Source organism: Epinephelus lanceolatus, chromosome 23 (assembly GCF_041903045.1).
Source record: "Epinephelus lanceolatus isolate andai-2023 chromosome 23, ASM4190304v1, whole genome shotgun sequence".
NCBI lineage: Eukaryota > Metazoa > Chordata > Actinopteri > Perciformes > Serranidae > Epinephelus > Epinephelus lanceolatus.
In genome coordinates this window covers 19,520,183-19,544,870 of record NC_135756.1, presented here as the reverse complement: position 1 = coordinate 19,544,870, position 24,688 = coordinate 19,520,183, and the positions used below count along the sequence as shown (strand labels likewise).

General features: G+C 42.1%; 1 protein-coding gene across 2 annotated transcripts in view; it reads left to right on the top strand.

The window, feature by feature from the left end:
• Positions 1 to 8: 8 nt before the first annotated feature.
• LOC117249560 (prickle-like protein 1) overlaps positions 9 to 24,688 on the top strand; it is a 41,820-nt gene continuing 17,140 nt past the window's right edge. Inside the window, exon 1 of one of the 2 annotated variants that reach the window (XM_033615289.2) lies at positions 9 to 237. Coding sequence is in view for 1 of the 2 variants with exons in the window: in XM_033615288.2 (XP_033471179.1) it covers positions 23,297 to 23,311 (15 nt within the window). In the remaining variant the exon portion in view is untranslated. Of the gene's footprint in view, positions 238 to 22,961; positions 23,312 to 24,688 lie in introns of those variants that run through there. The other variant, XM_033615288.2, reaches the window with a different exon arrangement.

Below are 24,688 nucleotides of genomic sequence, written 5' to 3'. Positions count from 1 at the left end.
CTCGACGATTTAACTTGGTGCCAGAGCTGCGCAGCGCTCACCCCTCAGTGCGCGTCCTTCTCTCTCCCTGTATGTCCATGATCATGCACTGAAAGACCACATCCACTGAGCTGCTCCAGGACTTCAAACGACACTGAGTTGTGTGTTGGTTGCAGTCAGCCCGGATGCCTCCAGAGTCGTGATTTTATTCTACTAAACGGAATATTCAAACCCGAGCCCGGAGTTGTTGCGTCTGAGGTGAGTGTCAAGTTTTTGCCTCTGAGCTATTCATTTATCAGTGATTTATGGCTTTATAAATGTACATCCTTGCTGTTTCAGTGCACATAGTTGAGTGTGAGTGTAGGAATTTTCAGCAGATTTGTGATAATAAGAAAAATGCGCAAGTCAAGTCTGGAGAGGTTTGGAAATCATCAGCGAGATTAAGGGATGGAAATGATTTGTCTCTCCATGACTTCATGGCCAGATGCACTAAAGCGAGAAGAAAGGAGTTAGTTGAGGATGTGTGACATTTTTCCCCTGAAGGAGAGAAAGAAAAAAGTGAAACTGTGGCCGACGAGCCGGGGGAGGATTTTTTTAACTCGGAAAGTGTGTGTGCGTAAAGACGCACTTAATGGAGGGTTGCATTTTGGTTTCCAGATGTGTGGACTCAGCTGTTGCTTGTCACTCAGGTGGTCTCTTTCTCTTGTCTTCGCGAGCTCACCCTCGGAGTCTTGTCCACGCAGCTCTTCAGAGTCACATCAGTGTTGACAGACCACAGCCCAAATCCACAGAAACATTACAAAGTGAAGCCACATCACTTCAGCCACACAGAACAATCGACCGAGGGAGGCATTTTCTCTCTACTTACAAAACAGGTGTAAAAACTTTGCTTCAGTACAAATTGTTTCAACATGATGTATCATTCTCTCCATCTCATTTCAGTAATCTTCCTTTAGTGTGAGATACTGGATTTTATCACAACAACAGTATTTGAAGAGCATAAAGAAAAATATGTAAACACTGAAAACGAGCGCTATGATGGACCTTCTTTGCAGTGCTGTGTGATCTGTTTTGAAGCCAGTGCTGGCACCTAGTGGTGGGAGAGATTTGTGAAGATGCTGCAGTGAGGGCAGTCTGCTTTTGGATCATCTGAGTCTTAAAACTTAAAGAAACTTGTTTACCTGTTTTACTTAAATTTAATATCTTTATACTGGGGATGTTTTGAAGCACACAGGAGTGCTCTCGCCCCTGTAGACTTTTCATGCCATGCAGGCTTCAGTGCTGAATGACAAGCTGCTGTGAGGTTGGCTGATCCTGGATGATAGAGCAGCCGAGGATCAGGTGACTGAGGTGTATTCCCCCTCTGTGGGAGGCCAGTCAGCCAGACTATGTGCCACACTTTGCTGGGGGTATACACTCTGCAATGCTAAGCCTTTGTTAATGAGTATGTATCTGTGTGTGTGTGTGAGAGTCCTTGTCTGTGTGTGGTACTGGGTGCAAGTGCTCGTGGATCTATTACTTTGTATGCTTGTGTGCACACATGCATGTGTGTTTTTCTGAGCGTCTGCATGTGTGTATGCGTGTGTGTGTGTGTGTGTGTGTGTGTGTGTGTGTGTGAGAGAGAGAGATGGGTATTTGGACCCAGGAGTTAAGCTGCTGTTAATTGGTCAGCCATTTGAAGCACACAGGAGAGTCAAGTCAGGCAGTAGCCGAGATGATCGGTATGCTTGGCTCGACTGCTGCCTGCTCTGGGACATAACATTGATTCAGTGCTTTTAATGGATGCTGAACAGAGTCTCTCTGTATTTCATGTAATTAATGTTACCATCCGCAGTAAATTGTACGCAGCTATTAGACTAGATTAAAGATGGAATTTGGGGAAAACGCTTATTTGCCTTTGCGTGTCTGTAAGCTAAATGTGTAGCTACAGCCAGCAGCTGGTTAGCTTAGCTTTAGTACTGGAAACAAGGCAAAACAGCTGGTGTGACTCTGTTTAACGTTAACAAAGCTTGCTAATTAACACCTTACTGTATATCTCAGTCATTTAAGGTATACACGTCTGAAGTCTTGTCGTGAACATGACAGTCGCCTTTGCTTGGTACCGGCAGAGATTTTAGGAAGTTACCAGCCAAGTAATAGGTTGAATCACTGTGACATTACGTTAATAACAACAATCACTTCTGGGTAGACAACTGGCAGTTTGTTTGAATTTTGACTTGTTTATTTCTGTTGTCATTTTCAACAGTAACTGTAGGAGCGGTCCGACCTATCTGATATTTGTTTGTTTCCTAGCTGGCCACACTCGGCTGTTTTGTAACTTTGTTGCTCATAGTGTTGATCTAGCATAATACATTTAAACCACAGTCTGTTTTAGCTAACATTAATGTTTGTTTAAAAACAGTGTTGGCTCACCAGCCTCAATGTTTGACAGTAACGTTAATTAGCCACCTTAATTCTCAACAGTGACGTTAAGTAGCCGCTTCAATGCTTGACAGTAATGTTAAGTAGCCACTTCAATGCTTGACAGTAACGTTAAGTAGCCGCTTCAGTACTCGACAGTAACGTTCAGTAGCCGCTTCAATGCTCGACAGTAATGTTATGTAGCCACTTCAATTCTTGACATTGACCATAAGTTGCTACTTCAGTGCTCAACAGTAACGTTAAGTAGCCGCTTCAGTGCTTGACAGAAATGTTAAGTAGCCGCTTTAATTCCCAACAGTAATGTTAAGTCACCGCTTCAGTGCTCAACAGTCACATCACTTCAACGCTTGACAGTAATGTTAAGCAGTTGCTTCAATGCTCGACAGTAATGTTAAGTAGCCGCTTCAATTCTCAACAGTGATGCTAAGTTGTTACTTCAATGCTCAACAGTAACATTAAGTAGCTGTTTCAATGCTCAACAGTGACGTTAAGTAGTCATGTCAGTACTCGACAGTAACGTTATGTAGCTGCTTCAATGCTCAACAATAACGTTAAGTAGCTGCTTCAATGCTCGACAGTAATGTTAAGTAGCCACTTCAATTCTCAACAGTGACGTTAAGTAGCTGCTTCAGTGTTCGACAGTGACATTACGTAACTGCTTCAATGCTTGACAGTGTTAAGTAGCTGCTTCAATTCTCAACAATGACGTTAAGTAGCCACTTCAGCGCTCAACACTAACGTTAAGTAGCCGCATCAGTACTCGACAGTGACGTTACGTAGCTGCTTCAATGCTTGTCAGTAATGTTAAGCAGTTGCTTCAGTACTCGACAGTAACGTTAAGTAGTTGCTTCAGTACTCGACAAAATGTTATGAAGCTGCTTCAATGTGCAACAATAACATTAAGTAGCTGCTTCAGTACTTGACAGTAACGTTATGTAGCCACTTCAGTGCCTGACAGTAACATTAAGATGGAGCTGCAATGCCTGACAGTGACATTAGGTAGCCACTTCAAGGGGTGACACTAACATAAAGTACAGCTTTAACGCCCAACAGTAACATTAAGTAGCCACTGAGCCCAGAGCTGTCTTTGAGTATGTTTTCTCATCGCAGATGGAAATCTGTAAAACTTGAACTCTTCTCCACTTTTTATTGTTACTGGGCATCTTCTTACACAGCAAAACTTAAACATTTTACCACAGACATGAGAGTGGTATCAATCTTCCCATCTTACTCTCATCAAGACAACAAGAGCATTTCACTCAAGTCAATAAAACTACAGGCGTTTGTCTCCGTCATGGTGAAGTTTTGTAGAAAGTTTTTGCTAGCTTAACAAATGAGAGCCAAGGTGAAAAGGTTGATTTTGTTTAAACATGTCAGAGCGTGGAGAGGAGGGAAATTTTCTGGCTGAGGAGGATGTGAATCAGAGGCGTAGGATGTGAAGCAGAACTTGAGGAGATGACCTTTGAGGTTTCAATGAAAGACAGAGAATGACTGGACATGTGCTGTCAAACATTTATGATCCTAGCATTGGCAGGAGAAGTGAATGCATCCTTGACTTTGCATTGCTCTTTTGAGGCCCCTGCTGACTTTTTGTTTACGGACAATTTTCCAAATTGACAGACTCGTTTTTCAGAGCAGTGTCTCTTGATCGGAGTCTTCATCCTACAGTTCTTCATTTTCTCATATGCAACCCAGATTCTCATTCTCCAGTGGGGTTTGAGTGCCAGAGAGGAAATCCAGCCTGGAGATTGTTTTGATATTGTTGGACAGTCTCCTGGAAAACCTTTTTGCTGAGCGACCAAGGGTGTTCTGGATTTAGAGCCATTGGCTCCTCGGCTGAAACACCTCATCTGATCACAGCAGTGAAGCTGTTTGAAGAGCTCAAGATGTGCTGTGTTCCGTCTTTCATTGTTTGAGGCTGAAAAGACTCAATCCAAGAGGAGATTGTCGCCATTTAAAACAACATGGAGACAAACTCTGCACCATTTTAATGGATAGTGTGTGATTTAAATGCTTGGTTACCTTGTAGTAATGCTTTTTGGTCCCTCTCAATAATGAATAGTGTTTTAGAGGAGTTTCTCACATTTACAGAGCATGATATTATAAACACAAACTAATATATGTGTATACATTTTGGATGGTTTGCTGCTGGCTGACGCTGGTTCAGGGGGGTCATGCAGCAATCACAGATTTCTTGTGTCCCAGTGTTTGAGTTGGAGCGCAGATTGGCATTAGATTAAATAAATGGAACCAATAAGAAACATAAACACGAATGTGAAGTGTGTGTGTGTTTGCATGTGTGTGTGTATGTTAAAAAAAGAGAGAGAGAGAGACCTCCATCTATTAGTAAGTCAACACTGTTCTGTCTGTGCGCCTCTGTCTGCCTAATACCTCAGACCAACGTGTGTACACACAGGCAAGTTTGTGCTGTCATACTGGAATTAATCGAGTGTGGGGTTGTGTAAATCATTCCAAACCTCAGAAAACACACACACACACACGCACACACACACACACACACACACTGGCCTGCCAAGCAGCTATCCCCTGTAGTTGTGTGTGTGAAGGGCCAAACAGTGAAGGACCAATCACTGGAGGGGAGAAACAGAACAGAGAACAATGAGAAACAGACATTTCTCGGAGATTACACAAGTCTCAAAGTGATATTCTTAATTTTACACGGGAACCACCCAGTCACACCAGTTACCAGCAGCTTTATCACTGGTGCAGTGGAGATTGCAAACAAATAGGGCTGGGAAAAACCTTGACCAAGCAAAAACACCAAACATTCCCAGGTCACAATGGGGGTTTTCACCTTTTATAGACAAAACAAGTAATCAAGAGATTGGTTGCCTTTTATCGGACAGAAGTGTCAACTTGTTACACTCTGTTTCCATCTTCAGTCTGACATTGCGTCCACTCTGATTTCCATGGGGAGAGGGATTTGATTTTCCCTAACCATTCACTAGAGACGCCATTTTATAAGTCGGCGCTGATGTGTAGCCATTCCAGCATACTGGTGTTGCCAAGGTTTTTAAGAATAGAGAAGAACGAAAACAAACTGCAGTGTTGGGGGATGTTGAGAAGATGTTGATGTTGAGAAGACACGGCTGTTCTCAGGCATTCGTACTAACATAAGTACTGCACCAAAATTTGTACATATCCTACGTAATCATGACCCAGTAATTCGTGTCTAACCCACGTATTTTGGAACATTGCGATCACATGGACAATGCGCTGATGGGAGTAGATAATAAAGAAGGATGTGGTCTTGGTCCATGTCTCTCAGTGGCTGGACAAGCACAGAAAATTCACCGTCCTTCTGTCTCAGCTCATTCAGCGGTCATACACACAATCTCCTTCGACGCCTTCTCTGTTGTCTGGACTGCAGCATTTTTAGTAAACATAACTGTTGTTCAACATTTATTAGCTCCAACTCCAACACGATCTGGTCAGTCTTGGTTGCCAAGTTTGTTTATAAAGTTGTTGTCTAAAGAAGGATACGGAAATGCTTAACACAGTGGCATATAAACCCCGCCACCAGCTAGCGGTCTGGCGGTGTGATCGCAGAGTGTTGCCGAAACCCCAATGCACAAGTGAAGGTATGGCATTGATTTGACGCACAAGTATAAATCTCACTTAAGGAGGAGGTTTGGGGTGTTGAATAGGTCACAAAACACAGGACTTTCCCCAGGAGATGTGTTATTACTTTGCTTATAACTTTATGTTAACTGCATAACTTTACGTTAAGTATGTAACATCAGTGGTGGGCCACTAATTCATAGGATATCATACGAACTGGTATATAAAGATTGGTTGAGAAGACAAGTTGATTTAGAATAGCCTGGATAGCAGCGTCCCTCTTGTTTTATTGTGCTCACCATTGTTGATATTACTCCTCACTGGTTCTGGTGCGACACTTGACAACAGCTTGACAATGGTGGTAGTCCTGCTTATGGCGCCCATTGGTCAGTTTTTTATTGACAAAGAAACCACTATTTAACGTCATGATGCCAGATGAATCGGTCATCTTGAACTCAGTGGAGTGGGCAGATTCAAAGGACCCAAGCAAAGAGAATAAAAAAAAAAAACCCAAATAACTAACACATTTGCTGCAGCCTAACATGCCTTTATTCACATGTGATGGACAGGTTCAGTTTCTGTCAGGTTGTTCATGTTTGAAAAAAATATTGCACTATAAATAGAGAAAGAGAAGCTAATATTGTGTGTGAATATCGGCCAACAGTAGGCATAAACCATGGCTGTGCTAAGGAGGTGAAGGGTGCGGTGTGTAAATATGCGGGTGGGGGGGGGGGGGGGGGGGGGTTGGAGCGGCAGGCCTTGATCTACGAACACTAATCGTGATCCTTGTGCTCATTGAGTGGTTACAGACCAAACCCTGCAGGCCGCATTGGCTCCACAAGCCTGGTATTATGGTCAGCTTGTGGGGAGGAAAAGTAATCCGGGGCTTAGAAGAATATCAGACACTGAGTAATGGCCTCAGAGAGAGGGAGTTGCACTGTGTTAAAACTTGCAGCCAGGCTGAAATAAAGTTGCCCGCAGCACTTGCTAAGCGATGCAGCACTGAGGTGTTGTTGAGAGTTCCTGACTCGTGCCTGCGAGTGAGAGTCGATTTGGCACCACCTTAATTACCTATACACACAGCTCTATTTGATGATGATTAAAGCCACACACACAGATACACACACCTGCCCAGACACTGCCAGTCGCCAGTCACAGTGGTTATGGAGACATTAAAGGTGATGATTATTAGATGATAATAATTAAAAGGCTTTAAAGCTCAAGTAAAAGGAAAACAGTATAGATAGAAGCGCAGTCTCATATAGGAAGACGAGATCGCTGCAACCACGTAATTATTCCTCGTCAAATGACCACCCTGAGGCAGAACACAAATGATAGCTTCCAGTTTTGTTTTTGATTGGGGGAAAACATAAAAAGGTCTCCATAACAGTGTCTGGTTCGCACTGGTACAATATTGTGCTGTTGTGATGTGAAAACCTCCTAATTCTAATTCCGATGATCACGTTTCACAGTTTGATGTTTGGTGGGTTCATGTTTTCAGCCAACCTTTCTAAATCCATGGGATAATGTCAGAAATGCGTCGCCGCAGAACCAAAAACAAATCCTGCTGTTGTTGGTGAAAAACTGACATTTTGGAAATCATGTGATGTTGGGAGCTGAGTGAATATGATCAAAACATGGGCTTGTTCCATTAAAATGGTTTAACTTGCAACCGTTTGCATCATGTAGAGAATCATTTTTGAAAAATGTCCTAAAATGAAAGTGACACCCACTCCTTTTGGCATGAAAATATATTATGGATAAAAGATGCAGAAAGCCATTATTGAGCCATCGATGGCTAAAAATAGCTCTACTGAAAGGACAGGCACCAGGTCAAAAACAATTGTTCATCAGTATTTCAAATGGATATAAAGAGAAACTTTTTTTGTTTGGCTGCGTGCGTCTTTAAATTGGTCTCATGTGTTGGACAGTGTGCTCCCGAGGCTAAGACGAGCTCCTGAGCTGAATGTCTCAACTCAGGTCTAATCAGGGACAGTCTGCTCTTTCCTTCCCCTCACCACCTCAACTCTCTTCCAATATGCATGAAGCCTCAGATGGCACAGGATGTTCTCATGAATCTAACTCTGTTTTTTTCCACCAACTAACCATCCTCAGTCTGCTTCAATAAACAGAAGCAGATGAGGTAGAGGAGAATTTCGAAGCTTTATGACAAATACATGTCGCACCATTTCCAGAAGACATCCACATTAAGTTAATATTTACGTAAGTTGTTGGGTGGTCGTCTGTCTTTGCAGAAGTCTCTGGGGATGTGTACTATCTGTCACTTTATCTCCATCTTGCCTCGCACCATCCCACAGGAATACCAGCCTCTTAATTCACCTAAAGTGGAAATGGCTCCATCCAATCTGATGCCACTGCAAATCAGGAAATGGCCTGTTGTGATAAGTGCTGTGTAAGTGAGGGTGGGGAAAATTACAGGATTCTTACCAAATTTGCCAAAAGCTGCACATTTTCTTTTGCTTCAGAACTCACATAAATCCTGCTTTCAGTATGAAATGGTCAGTAAAGCTGCTACAAATAATATTATTTTAATAACAATTAATTGAATTACTATGTCTATTGTGAAAGGGGTCTTATCTTATTGACAAACCCACAAAGGATTATTATCTGACTGTAGTTCCTCTCAACACTGCAAGGCTTTTTAGCGTCTTTCAGCCCAACTTTATTGTTTTGGTTCACTCTCATTGCTCTTGTTTTCAGCAAAAACAAAAAAGCATAAAACTAGCTGGAGATCACGGTGGAGCATGTAGCAGCTAAGAAGCTAAATATTTTCCTCAGGAGTTGATGGAGACCAAAAACAGAGCTAAAAGAAGAGTAACAGCAGATTTTCTAGCTCTGTGCACAGCCTATTCCGTAGCCTACACATGTGGCCTATGCCACGTGAGCATTTATACTTGTGTAATGGTTTGTCTTTGTCACCCTGCGGTTAGGCTTCCCCTCCAAAACACTAGTCGATGGTAGAGTTTCTTTGTAGTGCTGTAAAGTTTAGTTGATTCAAAACACACATTAAACATGCTGGACACATCTCCCCCACAATACAACATGCTAACACTATTAGCAAGAGCCTCTGGCATTTTACATTGTATAAATTAGCCTAGCAGCTAGCGGACTTCTCCTCTACTCATTTGAAGCCAGGGACAACAACAAAATTTAACAAAGGTAACGTTACAAAAATCAGCTCCATTACAACTCACAAGGTTCACCAACAAAACAACTGCCTTATACTAAATAGGTTTTCCAAACAAATATAACATGCTAACACTATTAGCACAAGCCTATGGTATTTTACATTGTATAAAATAGCCTAGCGACGAGCAGAGATTTCCTACACGTATGAAGCCAGGATAAATCACACGACACTTAAAATGTTGGAGGCTTTATTGTCTTCACTATTTATTGTTTCTTATCTGTGAAATTAAAAATAAATAAAAGCTTCGTTTCCACTGAGGGAAATGGTTTCAGCTTACAGAAATAGACAGGAGGTCTGCGTCACTGTGACGTGTAGTTACATTTAACATAACAGCTAATGTTGCTCTATATCCACTGGATGTGTAAATAAATATGCTAGCTAGAGTGTGGATCCGATGGGACCCAATGGGCTGGGCCAGCTTCTGACAAATATTTACAAATGATTTTCAGGTCGGGTACAACCTACTTGACATGGTGCTTCATGCTTCGCTTCCAAGTTAATATCCGTTTTTTGTTGTCAAAGTGTTGTGCCGCGTTTCAGCAGCCACTAAAGCGGGGTGTTTTCCTTACATTAAGTGCATTGGGCTAGGGTCAGGTTCGGACATAACAAACAGAATGCCAGCTGGGTTCGGGTTGTGCGTGGTTACTACTCTCTCGGACTCAGGTCAGGTTCAAACAGAAATATATAGCTTCAACTGCACTCCAATGCTGACATGCTTAACATATCAGTGTTCACAGCCTCTTTCCGCTGCCCCTAAGTGGCCAAAAAAATCAGTCATTCAGGTTTTAATTAAATTTGTTTATGCACAAACCATTGCAGGCATTTTCACATGGGACATACTCCTCGAAGGCAAGCATGCAATTCCTTCTAAGAGGTAGCCTACACTGTCATCTTATATAACCTCCCCTCCGTTCTAACAAGCCCCCAGCTGCCTGTACACTCTGTGGCAGGTAATCAAACAGCGGTGTATCCTTCAGCCAGGACAATTTCATCTCCTCGAGAGAGAGAATGTAACAGATATTCACCCGCAGTGGTTAGCTGATGAAAGCTCGGGGCTTTCCAAGTGTTCGTCGCAAAACAAATACAAACAGTGATTTGACAGTCGTGTGCGTTTCAGCGGAGATCCATCCTGTAGGTTGTTTTTTTTTCTGCCTGAGAAAGGGAGCTTAAATTGCCACTTGCATTAATGAGGTAGTAAATACACGTCTTTTGTGTTTACACTAATGACCTCAAAAACCAGACAGTAAACTGGGGGGCTAAGGCATTCATTATCTCCAACCAGCCATCCATGAAATCCAACATGTGCGGGCTTGTTTATGTGAGCACATGTATGTATACGTTCTCATTTACTTGCTTCCATATGTTTTTATTTATTCTTTACACATATCTGCTCGGGTGTGTGAATGAGTATGTTTTTCTTCAGAGAAAGCGCCCAAGAATCCCCCTCAAGGCCTTTCAGACATCTGGTTGTGGATGGACAGCTTATATCTCCAAGTAATATGTCCAGTTAAGCCCTTGGGAGCCACCGCCGTGCACATCATCACAGCCCTCCTCCGGCTTTGCTTGGAACTTCGCTGAAACCCTATCGTTTGGTTTAGAAGGGTACAAATATGCTGTATATCCTTTTATGCTACTTCCTCCCCGGTCCGTCTCCCATCTGTTGCAGATTAGTCTTCAGTGTGTGTTTAGAGAGCTGAGCCTTGTCGCCGAGCGGGACAGATAGTAAACCCAGAAGGTTTTAGTCAGAACTTTCAGGTAGGTCTGAATTAACACAGAGGCCAACTGAGGATATGACTGGCTAAGAGGAGAGACAAGGGGGAAGGGAGACAGCGAGAGAGTAAGACAGGCTCCAAAATTACACAGCGAGCCCACCAAACGGTTTGACTGTTTACCCGTGAACCTCAGGCCCGCTACTCGAGGGTCAGTGTGGAATGCCAACAGTGGCTGGCCTGGCCAAATTCAACCACAGTCCCTGGGACAGAGGAGGAGGGGGACAAACACCCCGCAAAACGGCCAGTCACGCCACTTTCCCTGTGATAGTGAGTTTATTTAAGCGCGCAGCTCAAAGCGACTTTCATATAACACATAGCCTCGATATCTGGCGCCCTCGTGGCATCCAAACCTGCCACCAAAATGTTGAGCTAAGCTGACATCACTCAGCTGTTTTGTTATCTGTCTCTTTTCTAATCGCTGGCTCAGTAACCCATATAAAGCTAAACAAAAAGAGCCTTGGGAATGCGCTATTGGTGCTAAAGGCTATATGGTTTCACACGCACACACACACACACACACACACACACACCCTGCTCCGACACTATGCTGCTGCCTTGAGAACTGTGCCAGCCCATGTAGGCCAAACTGCAGCCCGAGTGTGACAAAGTGCCTGGGGCTGCGAACTTGGTTAAACCCGTCGTTCCCAGCTTTTGTTGTCCCTCCAATGCCAAATTATGGGAAAGCGAGGTACTGGTTGTGTAATACACAGCCGGTTAATGTGTGTGTCTATGTGTGTGTGTGTGTGTGTGTGTGTGTGTGTGTGTGTTTGTCTGTTCCGCTTGACTGATGCGCCATCCCTTCAGGGTCCTGTCATTAAGCCTCTGTGTACACAACCCCAATCCCTGGCCTACATCTATCTCTTATGCAAAATTCATGCGGGAGTCGCACACACACACACAAACACACACACACACACACACACACATGTATGCACACACATTAACCCATACAGCTTTCCCATACTAAATGTGATGCAACGCTGCTGCTTGTCTTGCATGATATGTCATCAGATGCTGTTTTTACATTCGCCTCTCTTCTTTTTTTTTCCACGGATTTGTTTTTCATAAGCGATGCCTCCGTCTAGTTTGAGTGGCACCGCTGATTAAGAGCCCTGACTTCTGTTTCTTTTGGCTGAAGCATGTGACAAGCTGTAAATCAGTCAGATAGATACCTAGATTGATAGAGGGACTGCACGTAAAGGCAGTAAAAAAGCTGCATCGTTCTCAGTTCAGTCAACGTGATCGCGGAGGCCAGTGAAAATAAGAAGCACATTTATTTCTTATAAGTGCAGCTGGAGTGTTTCACTTTTGTTTTCCTGTTAACAAGAACAAGAGAAACCGGTTTCTTATCTTCGATTTGGGCCTTACATCTGCAGCATAATAACAGTTTGTTTGTGAGTGTTTCTTGAAAGAGCAGCTGGAATATTTTACTGTTTATCTTTGATTTAATTTATTACAGTTTGCAGGCCTTACATCAGCGCTCCAATCATAAACCATGTGCTTTTCTTTCCGTTCAAGTGAAGCAGAGCTGCAGTGATACGTTCATGTTTCCTGTCAACAGGAACAAGACAATCTGGTTCTTAACATTTTTCATTTCTATCATCAGTCCATCGTTCAACGCCGTTATGGTTATAAATATCTGCCTGTTCTTTCCCTTCTGCACTTTGTATGTAAGGCAATGTGATCACTGCAGCCTGGGATTTTATTAAGATGCTTCAAACACACACATAGACAGACACGCACACTCGTGCTTACAGTGACCTCTGTTTTTTGTTAAAGAAGGCATGCATCATCTGGATGCAGGAGACATAACACAAGTCTTACCTTTCTTTCAGACACACACAAACACACACAGTGTACTGTAATGACAGTAGATTCCTATTGTTTCTGAAGGGCCCTGACACACCAAGCCTATAGTTGGCCATCAGTCAGTGTTGGGTCATCGTCGAGTGTATGTTGCCCTGGTTTTTGTGGTATTGACTTTTTTCAGCTGATTCAGCATGTTGAATTGGCAACAGAGGCGGTAGAGCCATCAGAGAATAAAATCACCCTGATTGGCTGTTCAGGTCAGGGCACTAAAGTGAGGAAAGTAAAAAAAAGACTAAAATCAAGAGGGTGTGAGAGCAAACAAACTTGTTATATTAGTTAAGATTTTTTTTAGCTATTGTGCTCTTTAGCAGAAATGGTTTGGAATTTTTGTGTTATTGTTCGCTGCCGCACGGTAAATATCATTTGCTCTTTTAACACTGGGTTGTGTTGTCAATGTGCCAACTGGCTAACTAGCATCTTGAATCCATCCTGTTGGTCTTCCAGTTTCCTTTTTTGAATGACAAACACAGATTACCGCTGCTTGCTGGTATGGAGAGTTATTTCTTTCACACAGGCATAGAATGTATGTGTTAGTCAGCTGTTGGTCGTAGTCTTTGTGGTGTGTTCAAGTGCAACGGTTGGCTGAGACACAAGCAATGTTAGGCACAGCAACAGCCAGTCTTTGTCACCTCTAGTTTTTTTATGTGAGTTTGTTGTGTCTGGACTTAGTAGGTATTTTAGTTCTGTGATATTGTTTCCAGTTCCTCAATGAAGTGGTAAAAGTGTGCGAAAGAACGCTCTTATTTTATGCAAATTCCTGGTATTATAAAAGGGTCATCACACTGAAGTCAGTTGACTGTGATTTTGTTTAACATAGCTGCCTATTTTAGCTTCCCTCATACCTGAGAGCAAGACACAGGAAGCTCACCTGTGTCGCAAAGTCCGACTAAAAAACTCAAAAATTCATTTGATTTACGAGGTCAAATGTATGTCTGCACGCAAGGGCATGGGTTTCCTTTGAACACTGGGGGGGACATATGACATTGAGGTGCATTCTGGTGAGTTTTTATGCACCTATTTATAACTTTTCTGCATCAATTTAAGGTGGAAATATTTTTCTTTTTATAAAGATAAAAGTACTCTGCAACCTCCATGTTTCTGTTAGAGGGGGACAAAGGTTCTAAACATTGAGGGGGACTTGTTCCCTTGTGTCCCTTCTGAAATCCATGCCTATGCCGTCTCAAATCCTTGAATGTGCTGGACACAGTAGGAAGGACACCATGGAGTGTGTATACAGTGTGCATATCTCGTGCATATCTTTGACAAACATGACCAGCTATTCTAGGACCTTATTAACCATTATTTTGAAATGCACACTAATATATTTCATCATCTATTATCATTTGTTTTTTCCCAGTGGATTTGTGACCCAATTCTCTGATGAAACAGTTTGTATTCAAGATGATGCTTTGGCTTGGCAAGACGTTTTAGCCTACAGGGACCATCTCCCGTGCAATCAGGCTCAGGTAATAACTCGTATTAAGCAGTTTAATGAGGTAGACCCTGCCAAATCAAGAAACTAATGATAATAATGAATATCTTACCTCTAGACACGAACGGGGAAAGCCTCTCTACTGTTTTTGACAACCCTGTGTAGCCCTGAAATAGCATAATTCCACAACATGCTCTAATCAGCCTGTGAGTAGTGAAGGGATTTACAGAAAATCCACTCCAACGTCAGAATAATTGGCTACATGTGCAGGGATATAGGCAGAACCAAAAGCACAATAAAGATTGACAGATACACATGTAAGGCTGAACAGTAGCTGTATTGAGGCAGTGATTATTTTTTACTTTGCAACAATTTATTCAAAATGCAGTGTCTACTTTTTTGGAGGAGAATGAATAGAACATTTGATAGCATCTGTTGGATGCATGCTGGTGACTGAAGTCAGCTCGAGTTTCCAACCCTGAAGCAGATAGCTGGATCGATCATGTGAGAATTCACATGCTCCTGTCTAGTCAAGGTGTACACTTGTAAAAGAAGATGAAAATGTTGTTGAATCCACAGTATCTAATTCCATGTTGAAATGGCATTACATTTACTGAAGCACATTTTGACTTGTGTAGCACTCGATACTCAAGTCCTAAGTCAAGTCTCGAGTCCTAAATTTTGAGTGCAAAGACTTACTTACGACTTGGTCCCACCTCTGCTGATGGGAATGTCGTTACTTTAGCAGGTATTTGATCAAAAACTAAAGTGCTGAGCAAGCTCAAATTTTGACCTGATGGTGGCGCTAGCTGGAAAGTTAAGAGCTCACCAAGGTCATTACTGCTAATGAGTAGTGACAGGAATGTCTTAGATATTCGTGGCAACACATCCAGAAGTTGTTGAGACATTTCACACAACATTTAATGATGGCAATAGAGGAAGAGTCAGGGATCACCAAAGTCATTAAGATCCACCTTCTGGGCACCATAAATGTCTCGACATAATTTCAACCCAGTCCATTCAGTTGTTGTTGAGATATTTTAGCGTGAGTCAATGTGGACCAACACTGCCATCACAGGAAATAGATAGACTGCCCACTCTATATTTTGTTTGGTCTAATACTGAACAAGAAGAATTTTATTTTGAGCTTCCTAACCCAGTCCTTACCATAACTCCCATCACACTTACTTGACAATTTCCTACATTTTACAGCCCTTTTACTGCTGCTCCTCTTGTCCCAGAGGTGTGCAGGTAACGCCCTACGGTGGTTAGCAAATCTCAGCAGAGGGTTTTATGACTGGAAGCTTAAATCACACTCGGCCAGGGAGTGTCAGGGAATATTAACACCGAACTGGCAAGACCACTGAGCAGCACTTCCACGGGCCTGATATGCAGCAGCGAGTCGAGCTGGTGGGCCTTGTTAGCGGGGGCTAAAGATCCATTTCCTGGTGTGAAAGGCTGCTGAGAGGCGTCTGTCAGCATGAATGGGGCTCAATGGAGTATCATAATGGATGTGAATTGAGACGTGGATCGGAGGTCTTTTTTGTGAAGCAGAAATGTGTGTGAGCTGGTTTGTCAGCTGTTGTGCATATGGCCTTTGTAAGGACATGCTGATTAAAATGCAGAAATAGATACAGTCTGGATACAGATGTCTTTATTCGTAAGGCTACATGTGAGAAGATTTGTCTTGCTGGTGTAGATACATTAACAACAAATATGTCACAGGTCTTAACATTAAAATATACTCAGATCACAGAGGACAGTGTTCATTTTAAAAGTAAGTTTCACTTTCAGAGTTTGGTGATTCTTTTTATTGTCTGGGCTTGTCAGCTTTGGTTCAGTGGTGTTACTTGTTGTGTTAGGAACTTTTTCAAGATTTTTCCTCTAGCTAACACAATGAGTGAGTGTTTAAGATACTGATTTAGCCTTTTCCTTCTATGTGATGGCAGACTTTTCTCCTTGCTGTCAAGTGAGGTCATTGAGAAGAGCTAAAAGCATTTTTGCCTTAAAGGCCCAGACACATCAAACTGACTTTGGAGAACTTGAGGCAACGAAGGCCCTCTGCTCAGTCACTTGATGTTGCCATGTCTCAGCTAAAAAAGTTTTACATGGACTCACCGCAAAGACTACCAAATGCAAACCAAGCTGACCGTTGACTTGGTGTGACAGGGCAACCCGATCTCACTCCTAAGTCATTGAAATCCGGTGCTTGGGCAATGACTTGCAGCTTCAGACAGTGGCGACAAAAGCCTTCCTTTAACGTCGTATCAGGACATGGAAGGTCCGTGACCAAATGTCAATATGTGACGAGGTTAAGGGAGACTTTGTTGGACAGGGCCTTAAGACTGTGTGGGACAACTTTTTGTATGAGTGAGTTCACTTCAAGGGTTTACAAGCCAAGTGGTTCTCAACCCTTTTCTTGTCAAGGACCCCCAAATTGATACACATCAGGTCATGGACCCTCTTTGAGAACATTTTGCTTCAGGGGTCTGCAACTGAAAAGATTTGATTGTTAGATATGACTTTGACCAGAATTCTGTAGTTCAGCTACAGCTGAGGCGACAACTGTGTAGGAAGCATATTTCTGGGGCCCCCCTGAAACTCAAAGTAGAGGTCAACTGTTATCGGTTTGGCCGAATAAACGGTGCCAATAGGACTACTGTTACTGGTGGAACTGACCGATGGCTGTGCAACCTCCAGTCCTGCTGGGGCGTACATCAGAATTGTCTGTGAGTCTGTGACTGAGTGAATATTGCCACTTCCTGTTACAAATTATAAAAGCCCTCGTTTCAAAATAAAAGCCCTCTGGTGTTTCATACACAAAGCAGCCATAAACTTGGTTTGGACCTAGTCTTGTTTTATGAATCATTGAGAAAGTATTTCAAAAAGTATTTCAAAAAATGTAAAAGTTTTAATTACATTTGACTTTTTTAACAATTGCAAAACACTCAAAAGTAGATGAAATACATATTTCAAATACAAGTAAATACAAAAAAAAGAAATACTAGCCATCTCTGATCAGCGTTTAGCATAATGGCTCCATGCAAATTGATAATATTGGCCAGTTAATGGGCTATCGGCTTTTTTTTTTTCCAAACCATTGTTATTACATTAGAATTTAAAATCCACTGTTGATCAACCTCTGCCTCGAAGACCCCTGGGAGTCCCTGGGGCCAGCTGCACGAAACACCTTAAGTTAAGATTTTCCTTAAAGTCCTAAAGTTTCTTCAGAATGGAATAGGTTGCACGAAACATCTTTCAGTCTTCTCATTAAAGTTTCCTTAAAAATGTGTAAAGTATTTGTGGATTTCTCCTTGCCTTGGTCTTATACTTAAGAAAACCCTAGACCGTTGCACAAATGACCTTAGCAACCAAAGCAAAGTAAAAAAAAACAAACAAAAAACAAAACTTAAAATACCTCTGACTCTATCTTAACTGCAGCATGACTGGGTTTACGGTGACAAGCCATATTAACACTGGGAATTTGACTGAATTCATTTTTATTGCAATTTCTTTCTACAATCATTTTCTGGTATTTGTGGATCAGATTCACTTTGTAGTATATGCTTTCTCTGATTATGTATTCTTTTCTTCTGCCATTTTTTCACTAACTATAAGCCAACTTTCTGAGACCAAAACAGGCATCACAAGCTTGAGTCCAAGCAAACAATCTCCATGGAAATTTTCACCACCATAACATCTCTTAATGCAGTATTAATGTTTTTCTTTAATTAAGGAAACCTTTAAGGGATTCTGTGCAACTGTGTAAGCCCCTCAGCTAAGGAGAAATTAAGCTCTAACTGTCATATCCACCATGACCTCCACACCTCCATATAAACATGTTGTAGCACTGAAAGTTACCACTGTAATTAACAATTGTGCTGAATTTGTTTTGCACATTCAAAGCCTGTGTTGGTTTTATTCCCATGTGTGTGTATTAGCACAGTCTTGTATAGTTCATCACGTATTTGCAGTTAACGCTACTTTAACATCAGGAATGGTCTCCACGCTCTGTTTGAATTTTATGACAACCTGTCCTACAACAAGTTGAGGCATGTCACTGTCCCTGTTGATTTCTGTTTCGAACAACCAAAGGGACGTCACCCCTGATATTTGCATTCTAAGGGATCAGTTAAACCCCTCTTGCCTCCTGGGGATGAAACAGTGGATAGTGGAGTCCAGGTGTGAATGACTGTTATAAAAGATAATGTAGAAAACGGCACGTCTGCTTCTCAGCACAATAAAGGTTAAGGAAAGGCCAAATTACCAGTTGAGTTCTGTTCCAGTAGAGAGATAAAATGTGCAGCCAGAAGGAGTGAGTAAGCGTGCCGGGTATGTGTGTAAGAGTGTGTCGTCGAGACTTGGTCTTGGATTTCAAGTTGAGAGAAAAAGCCACTAGATCTTGTCTGAACCCCGGCTGAAAGCTTTTGCCAAAAAAGAAAACTCAGAAAGTCCTTTGAGAGACGTGATCAAAAGGTTTCTGCCCAAATTACTCCTGACTTTACTGGGCTTAAGGTTAGATGGATATTTTTGGCCGATAATGGCCTTTTAAAATAATGCTGGATATCAGCCAACAGTTCTGCCATGAAATCAGATTCATTTTCATCTAATGTCAGAATGTTTCCAAGTCCTAGGTCTTAAATAGCTGCTTGTGAAATGTGAGGCTGCCAGTCAAGTGATATCATTTCGAGTAACAGAGGGAACTTGCCATGTTCCACCATTAAAAAGATTGCATTTAAAGCAGTTTTCTATTGGTGAAACTGTGCGTCTGTGCACGTTCACTTTGTCCACATCTTTGTATCTGTAGGCGGTGGGGTCAAAGGTCACTGCATAAACCCACCATTTGTTAGTTCTTGCTCATCAGCCATGGACATGTGAATGAGACCAGGGTATCATCCATTCAGCACATGTCCACTGGCTTTGCAGAGTGCTGATACATGACGTCTTTGCCTTACAATGACCCATTAAAGGTTCAGTGTGTAGGATTTAGGGGGACATATTGGCAGAAATGAATATAATATAATAAGTATGTTTTCTTTAGTGTATAATCAACTGAAAATAATAATTGTTGTGTTTTCGACCCCATAGAATAAGCCGTTTATATCTATGTGGGGAGTGGGTCCTCTACAGTGGAGTCGACCATGTTGCACTGCCATGTTTCTACAGTAGCCCAGAACAAACAAACTGATACCATTCTAAAGAACTTCAGATACTTTCTGCAGCCGCTCCTCTCTTTAGAGAGGAAGCAGAGGAGACGGCAAGGTCAACTGTCCTCTTGTCTTTTCTAAAGGACCATGGGTCTTTGGCCAAAAGCCCAGGCCCAGTCTGAAGGGCTGATATCTGCCTATTGTGTGGGATAAAGCCACTCATCCTCTGACCTGTTCTCCATTCACGCCAGAGCATTCCTCGCCCACTCATTGTCTCTGTCTGTTATCTGAATTAAGTACTTGTCTGACACAAAAATAGAGCTTTTTTTCCCTCTTTGCCCATCTGCCTGAAATACGATTTCCAGAGCGTCTCGTAATGCATATCCAGATAAATATCTCAGGAAACTCAATGCACATCTTTCGGAGGGTTAAACACAAAGTGGGTTTTGCAGAGCGCCGCCAAGACCCCTGGAAAACTTGAGAGCTTTTCTGAAAGGTTTACCCTCCGATGGGACTGCCAAGCTCCTCTCACTCAGTTCCAAATATGCGTTGGCACGCCAGGAAAGACGGCAAAGCACATTGACAATGCCATCTCTATGCACACAGAGAATCTCTCGCTGTACCTCACTCTTCTAAGCTAGTTAGCTAACAGAGCCATTTCTCATTTGTAACAGGTATTTTGGCATGTGACAAACAGCTCTGAAAGTCACTTTGTGGGGTTGTCAAGGGAGAGGGTGTCTTTGTCTGCTGGACAATTGAGTAAACTCATTTGTCATTTTAGACTCTTTAAATGAAGCTGCTTTTCAGACGCTCACAATGACGGATGATGCAGAGCTTGTCCAAACAGAATACAACAAACTTCCCCAGGCATATCAAGTGAGCTGTTTGTATCTTGTCCACAGATTGTTTTTCTCTACTGATATTGTGCACCTTTATCACATGGAGGATATCTCAAAACTCTTCACTTCTATTTCTGCCGGATTGTCAGGAGTTTCCTGACGTGAAGTGGTCGCTGACAATAACGTCATTGTGATTGGCCGAGGTGACAGATGAGGACAGGGGACCCCTCTACTCTCACTTATTCAGATCTCCAAAAAAGGAAGGGGGTTGGTGGTAACAGTGACGGGCCGAGCAGACAGGTCCCCTGCGTGAGAATTTCCTGAGATGGATGAGGCTGAGTTGGGAGGAAACACAGTCAATATTTAACCAGGAAAACTTCAAGAACACATGAGGAGTTAAGATTTGCAGAAAAAAAATCATTAGCTAGCTTCAAATGGTTTAATACTTCTAAATCATAGTTTGTAAAATAGCGTTAATCCTCCAGATACAGCTGGTTTAACTTTGAAATATTTGTAGCCATTTGCATTACAAATACAAATTTCACTGCTCTTTAGTTTTCTCTGACACAACATTTCTCCTGCTCTTCTGTCATTAAATGCTTCCTGGGGTCGCCCAGTCTAATGCATTTCAAGTAATTTGCTTTAATAATGTCACACTAATTTCGACTCAGCTGGTGATGAGATCATGTGGTGGTTAATGCAAAGGTTCCTGGCCCAGCTGCACCATTAACGAAACAAATCTTAGCATATTAGAGTATGTTTGGGTCTGATCATAAATGCTGTTTGATGAAAGTAAACTCTAGGTTTAGAAAATGTATAATAGCACAAAGCTGAGGCAAATTAAGGTTCTTTGAAAAGGACAAAAGTTAAAGAAGTATTTCGCTGCTGGAGAGATGGTCTTTTCATAAAAGAAGGCTGTCTATGCAGTAAAAAGACGCAAATACTTTCAAAATTGGTGCAACATGACCAGAGAAACCCTCCCACTGGTGGGTGATGTAATGCAAGTTGCCCATCCAAAAACAATATGGCTGCCGATTGATAACAGATGATCTGATATTACAGTTAAACAGTAAGCTTAACTATGTTTCTGAAAACATTTGAGGTGAGAAAAGGGCAACACAGTAACAGAATCTTGGTTTATATTTATCAACACTGCTTAGTCTTTTAAGTCTCCATTTTTTATTATACAGGAAACAGTATGGTGCCCACTTCCTGTTCACAAACTCTCATAATACAGCTAAACAGGGCACTAAAACAAGTTTCTGAAGGCATTTTTGGTGAGAAAAATGCAACACAATAACAGAATCTTGGTTTATATTTTATCAGCACTGCTTAGTTTTTTAAGTCTCCATTTTTTATTGTACAGGAAACAGTATGGTGCCCACTTCCTGATCACAGACTCTCATAATACAGCTAAGATACAGATAATACAGTGAGAAAAAGGCAACACAATAACAGAACCTAGGTTTAAATTTGATCAGTTTGGTCTGAGTTTCAGAGAGAAAGATCTGCTTCTACACTCTTTGTATCTTGATGTGCAGGAAAATCTGGGTGCTGATACGATGGAGGGAAGTTAATGCACTCATACCCACACTGTTATGATATACAGCTGCTTGAAAATCAGCAATATATCCCTTTAACATTAGCAGTGATAAACCAAGACAGAATTATTCCCTGCTTCAGCTTTATGGAGCATTGTAGTGTCTTTCAGCTTATTGTTTTGGTTTATGTCCTGTAACTGTTGTTTTGGTCCACACCCAGCGCTCTCATTAGCATCGTATAGTGCAAGAATGAATTAAAATCCCACTGTGTGCAAAGTTAGCAACTAGCTGGTGAACTCAGTGAAGCATTTAGCAGCTGAAAAGTCGAAGTTTGACCAAAACCAGAGCTAAAAAGAGAGTGAATATCGGACTTAAATTCATGCAACGGAGTCAAACACGATTCCCATCAGTTATTATAAGCTTAAGTGAGCCATTGTCTTAAAAAGCACCATAATTTGTCCCAGCTTTGCACCATTATCCATTTTTAAAACAAGGGTTTACTTTAATCAAAAAGCATTCAGGATCAAACCCTTTATATGCTCTTATATGTTTCATTAATGGAGCAGCTGGGACAAGAACTCTTGCATTACCCACCGTGTGATCTAATCAGCAGCTGCGTGGAAATTCATGTGACATTACTGGAGCAATTGACATGAGATGCATGAGACTGGATGACCCCAGGAACTAATTAATGACAGAGAGGAGTGGGCGTTTGTAGCCACTTGAATTATGATTAGACGTTCAGTGTTGGAGGAAAATAAAGAGCAGTGAAAGTTTGAAATTGACTTTGGGATTATTTACCCATCAGTACTTTCTTGCTGAGCGTGAATGGATGTCTGGCTTGTAGAGCAAAAATGTTTCCGAAAGAATAAGACAGACTGAAAGAAAGACAAAGAGTGTGGGAGCAAGGGTGGACATGTCATCTGGCTTTTAGGAGTCCTGCAGCCGAGTTTGGGGGGGGGGGGGGATGACTTGATGTCACTCTGGTGGAGGAAGGGGGTGTAGAGGTAGGTGGAGTGTTGACTCTGAAGTGTGTGTGTGTGTGTGTGTGTGTGTGTGATTGAAGTGCAGGCGATTTTCTCTGGAGGGGAGGAATGAAGGAGGGGCCGACAAGGCTTGGCTGCCCCAAGAGCACACACATCCACTCACTCCTACACACTCACAGGGATCAGAGACACTCCAGATAAAGACGTCACCTCTCTGCCCTCCCTGTTTGCTCTTTGGACCTCAAAAATTTTTTGCATCAATAAAGAGCTGCTCCCAAACTGCAGACTCAGTGAAAGCTGCATCTTTTCGGACTTTCCCCCTCACAGCTGATGTTGACTTTCAAAAAGCCTGAGCCGTTGAGGGGAACGCTTCCTGGCTGAGTGGGATCTGGATCTGATTAGAGCGTGGACCCGTCGAGCTTGATGCTGCAGACATGTAGCCAGAGCTGGAGCTAACTGCATGACCAGAGGGATTGTGGGAAGTGAATGAGAGCTTTATGCGAAGGTGGAAAGAGGGATGCTTTTCCTGGAGGTAAGAGGAAAGTAGATGAGCTGAAACTTGCAAATGCAGAGGGATTTTCTTGAACGACTCTTGCAGCCTGTTCTGCGGAAAAATGCTTGCACCTAAATTCCACCATTACTTCGATCTGTTGATGAGGAAGCATGCAATGGATTGCGGGAGATTTCCTTGGTACAAAGCAGGGCCTTAAGTGTTGAAAGCTTTAGCTTAGCTCAGAATTAAAAAGCTGTGTTTTTGATAGGTGTGTGTATCGCTCTATTTGTGATATAGTGTGTGGATATATGTATACTGTGTATAAACAGTGCTCATGGTGGTCTGACTCCAGCTGTGTTAAGTCTCCTCTGTAGCCCCTGACACCCATTTGACCTTAAAATAACACTCTTCACCAGTCAAAGAGAGATGACCTCGGCCTTTGAACTCCACTATTTAATGGTTTTCCTTAAGTAAATCCTATGATGTTTAGAAAAATAGACTTTTTTTCTGCTCTGGTTTCAGTATGTGCTCAACATCTCCAAATCTGTCCTTTAAATTAACTGCAGGTATCAAACCTTTAACTATTCTAATAAAAATATTTAGAATTTTATATACTTTGGCACAATCTGTAGAACGTCTGGGTAAAATAGGATGTATTCCTTTAGTTCACTTGGGGTTGTGTTCATTTGAAAATCCCATGTGTTTGACTAATTCTTCTGTGAAGCAGAGACCCTTTAAAAGTGTTAGCCGGCTACATCTGGCCCCGTGTTTACACAGACCCAATGTTGTGACTCTTTAAATGCCTTTTTCAAAGCGTTTCCCTTTTTAACCCCCTTAACCTCCTCCTGTCACATCTCCGCCACGGCCCGCGTTTAGAGGAGGAATGGTTGGACATTCTGTTTTTATTTTCGACAAAGACGGCCATTGTGTTATTGCCAGCGGGTGACATGGTGTAATGTGAGTTGCTGTGTATGTTGGCTCAGGAATCCGCAGTCACCTCTTTGCCATAGCTTGAAGGATGAGAGGCAGGAGAGCTGAAGGGCAGAGGAGGACAGGAGATACCAAAGATAGGATAGCAATCCAGAGCTGAAATGATCAGTCCATTAAAATGATTGTCGGTCAACTAATTTCATTTTTCAAACAAACAAACATTCTCTGGTTTTAGCTTCTCAAACGGGAGGATTTGCTGCTTTAGTTTGTCAAATATCATAGTAAACTAAAAGTCTTAATGAATTTGGGCTTCTGATTAGACAAAACAACTAACTGGAATATGTCACCTTGGACATCACAAGATCGAATGAGTTACATTTTCATTGAAGAACATTGAGGCCAACATGACGTTTGACTATTTTAAAGCCCTTTTTTGGTGATTCTAAGCCAACAGCAAAGATGTATAATAATAACTAGATACGGAAT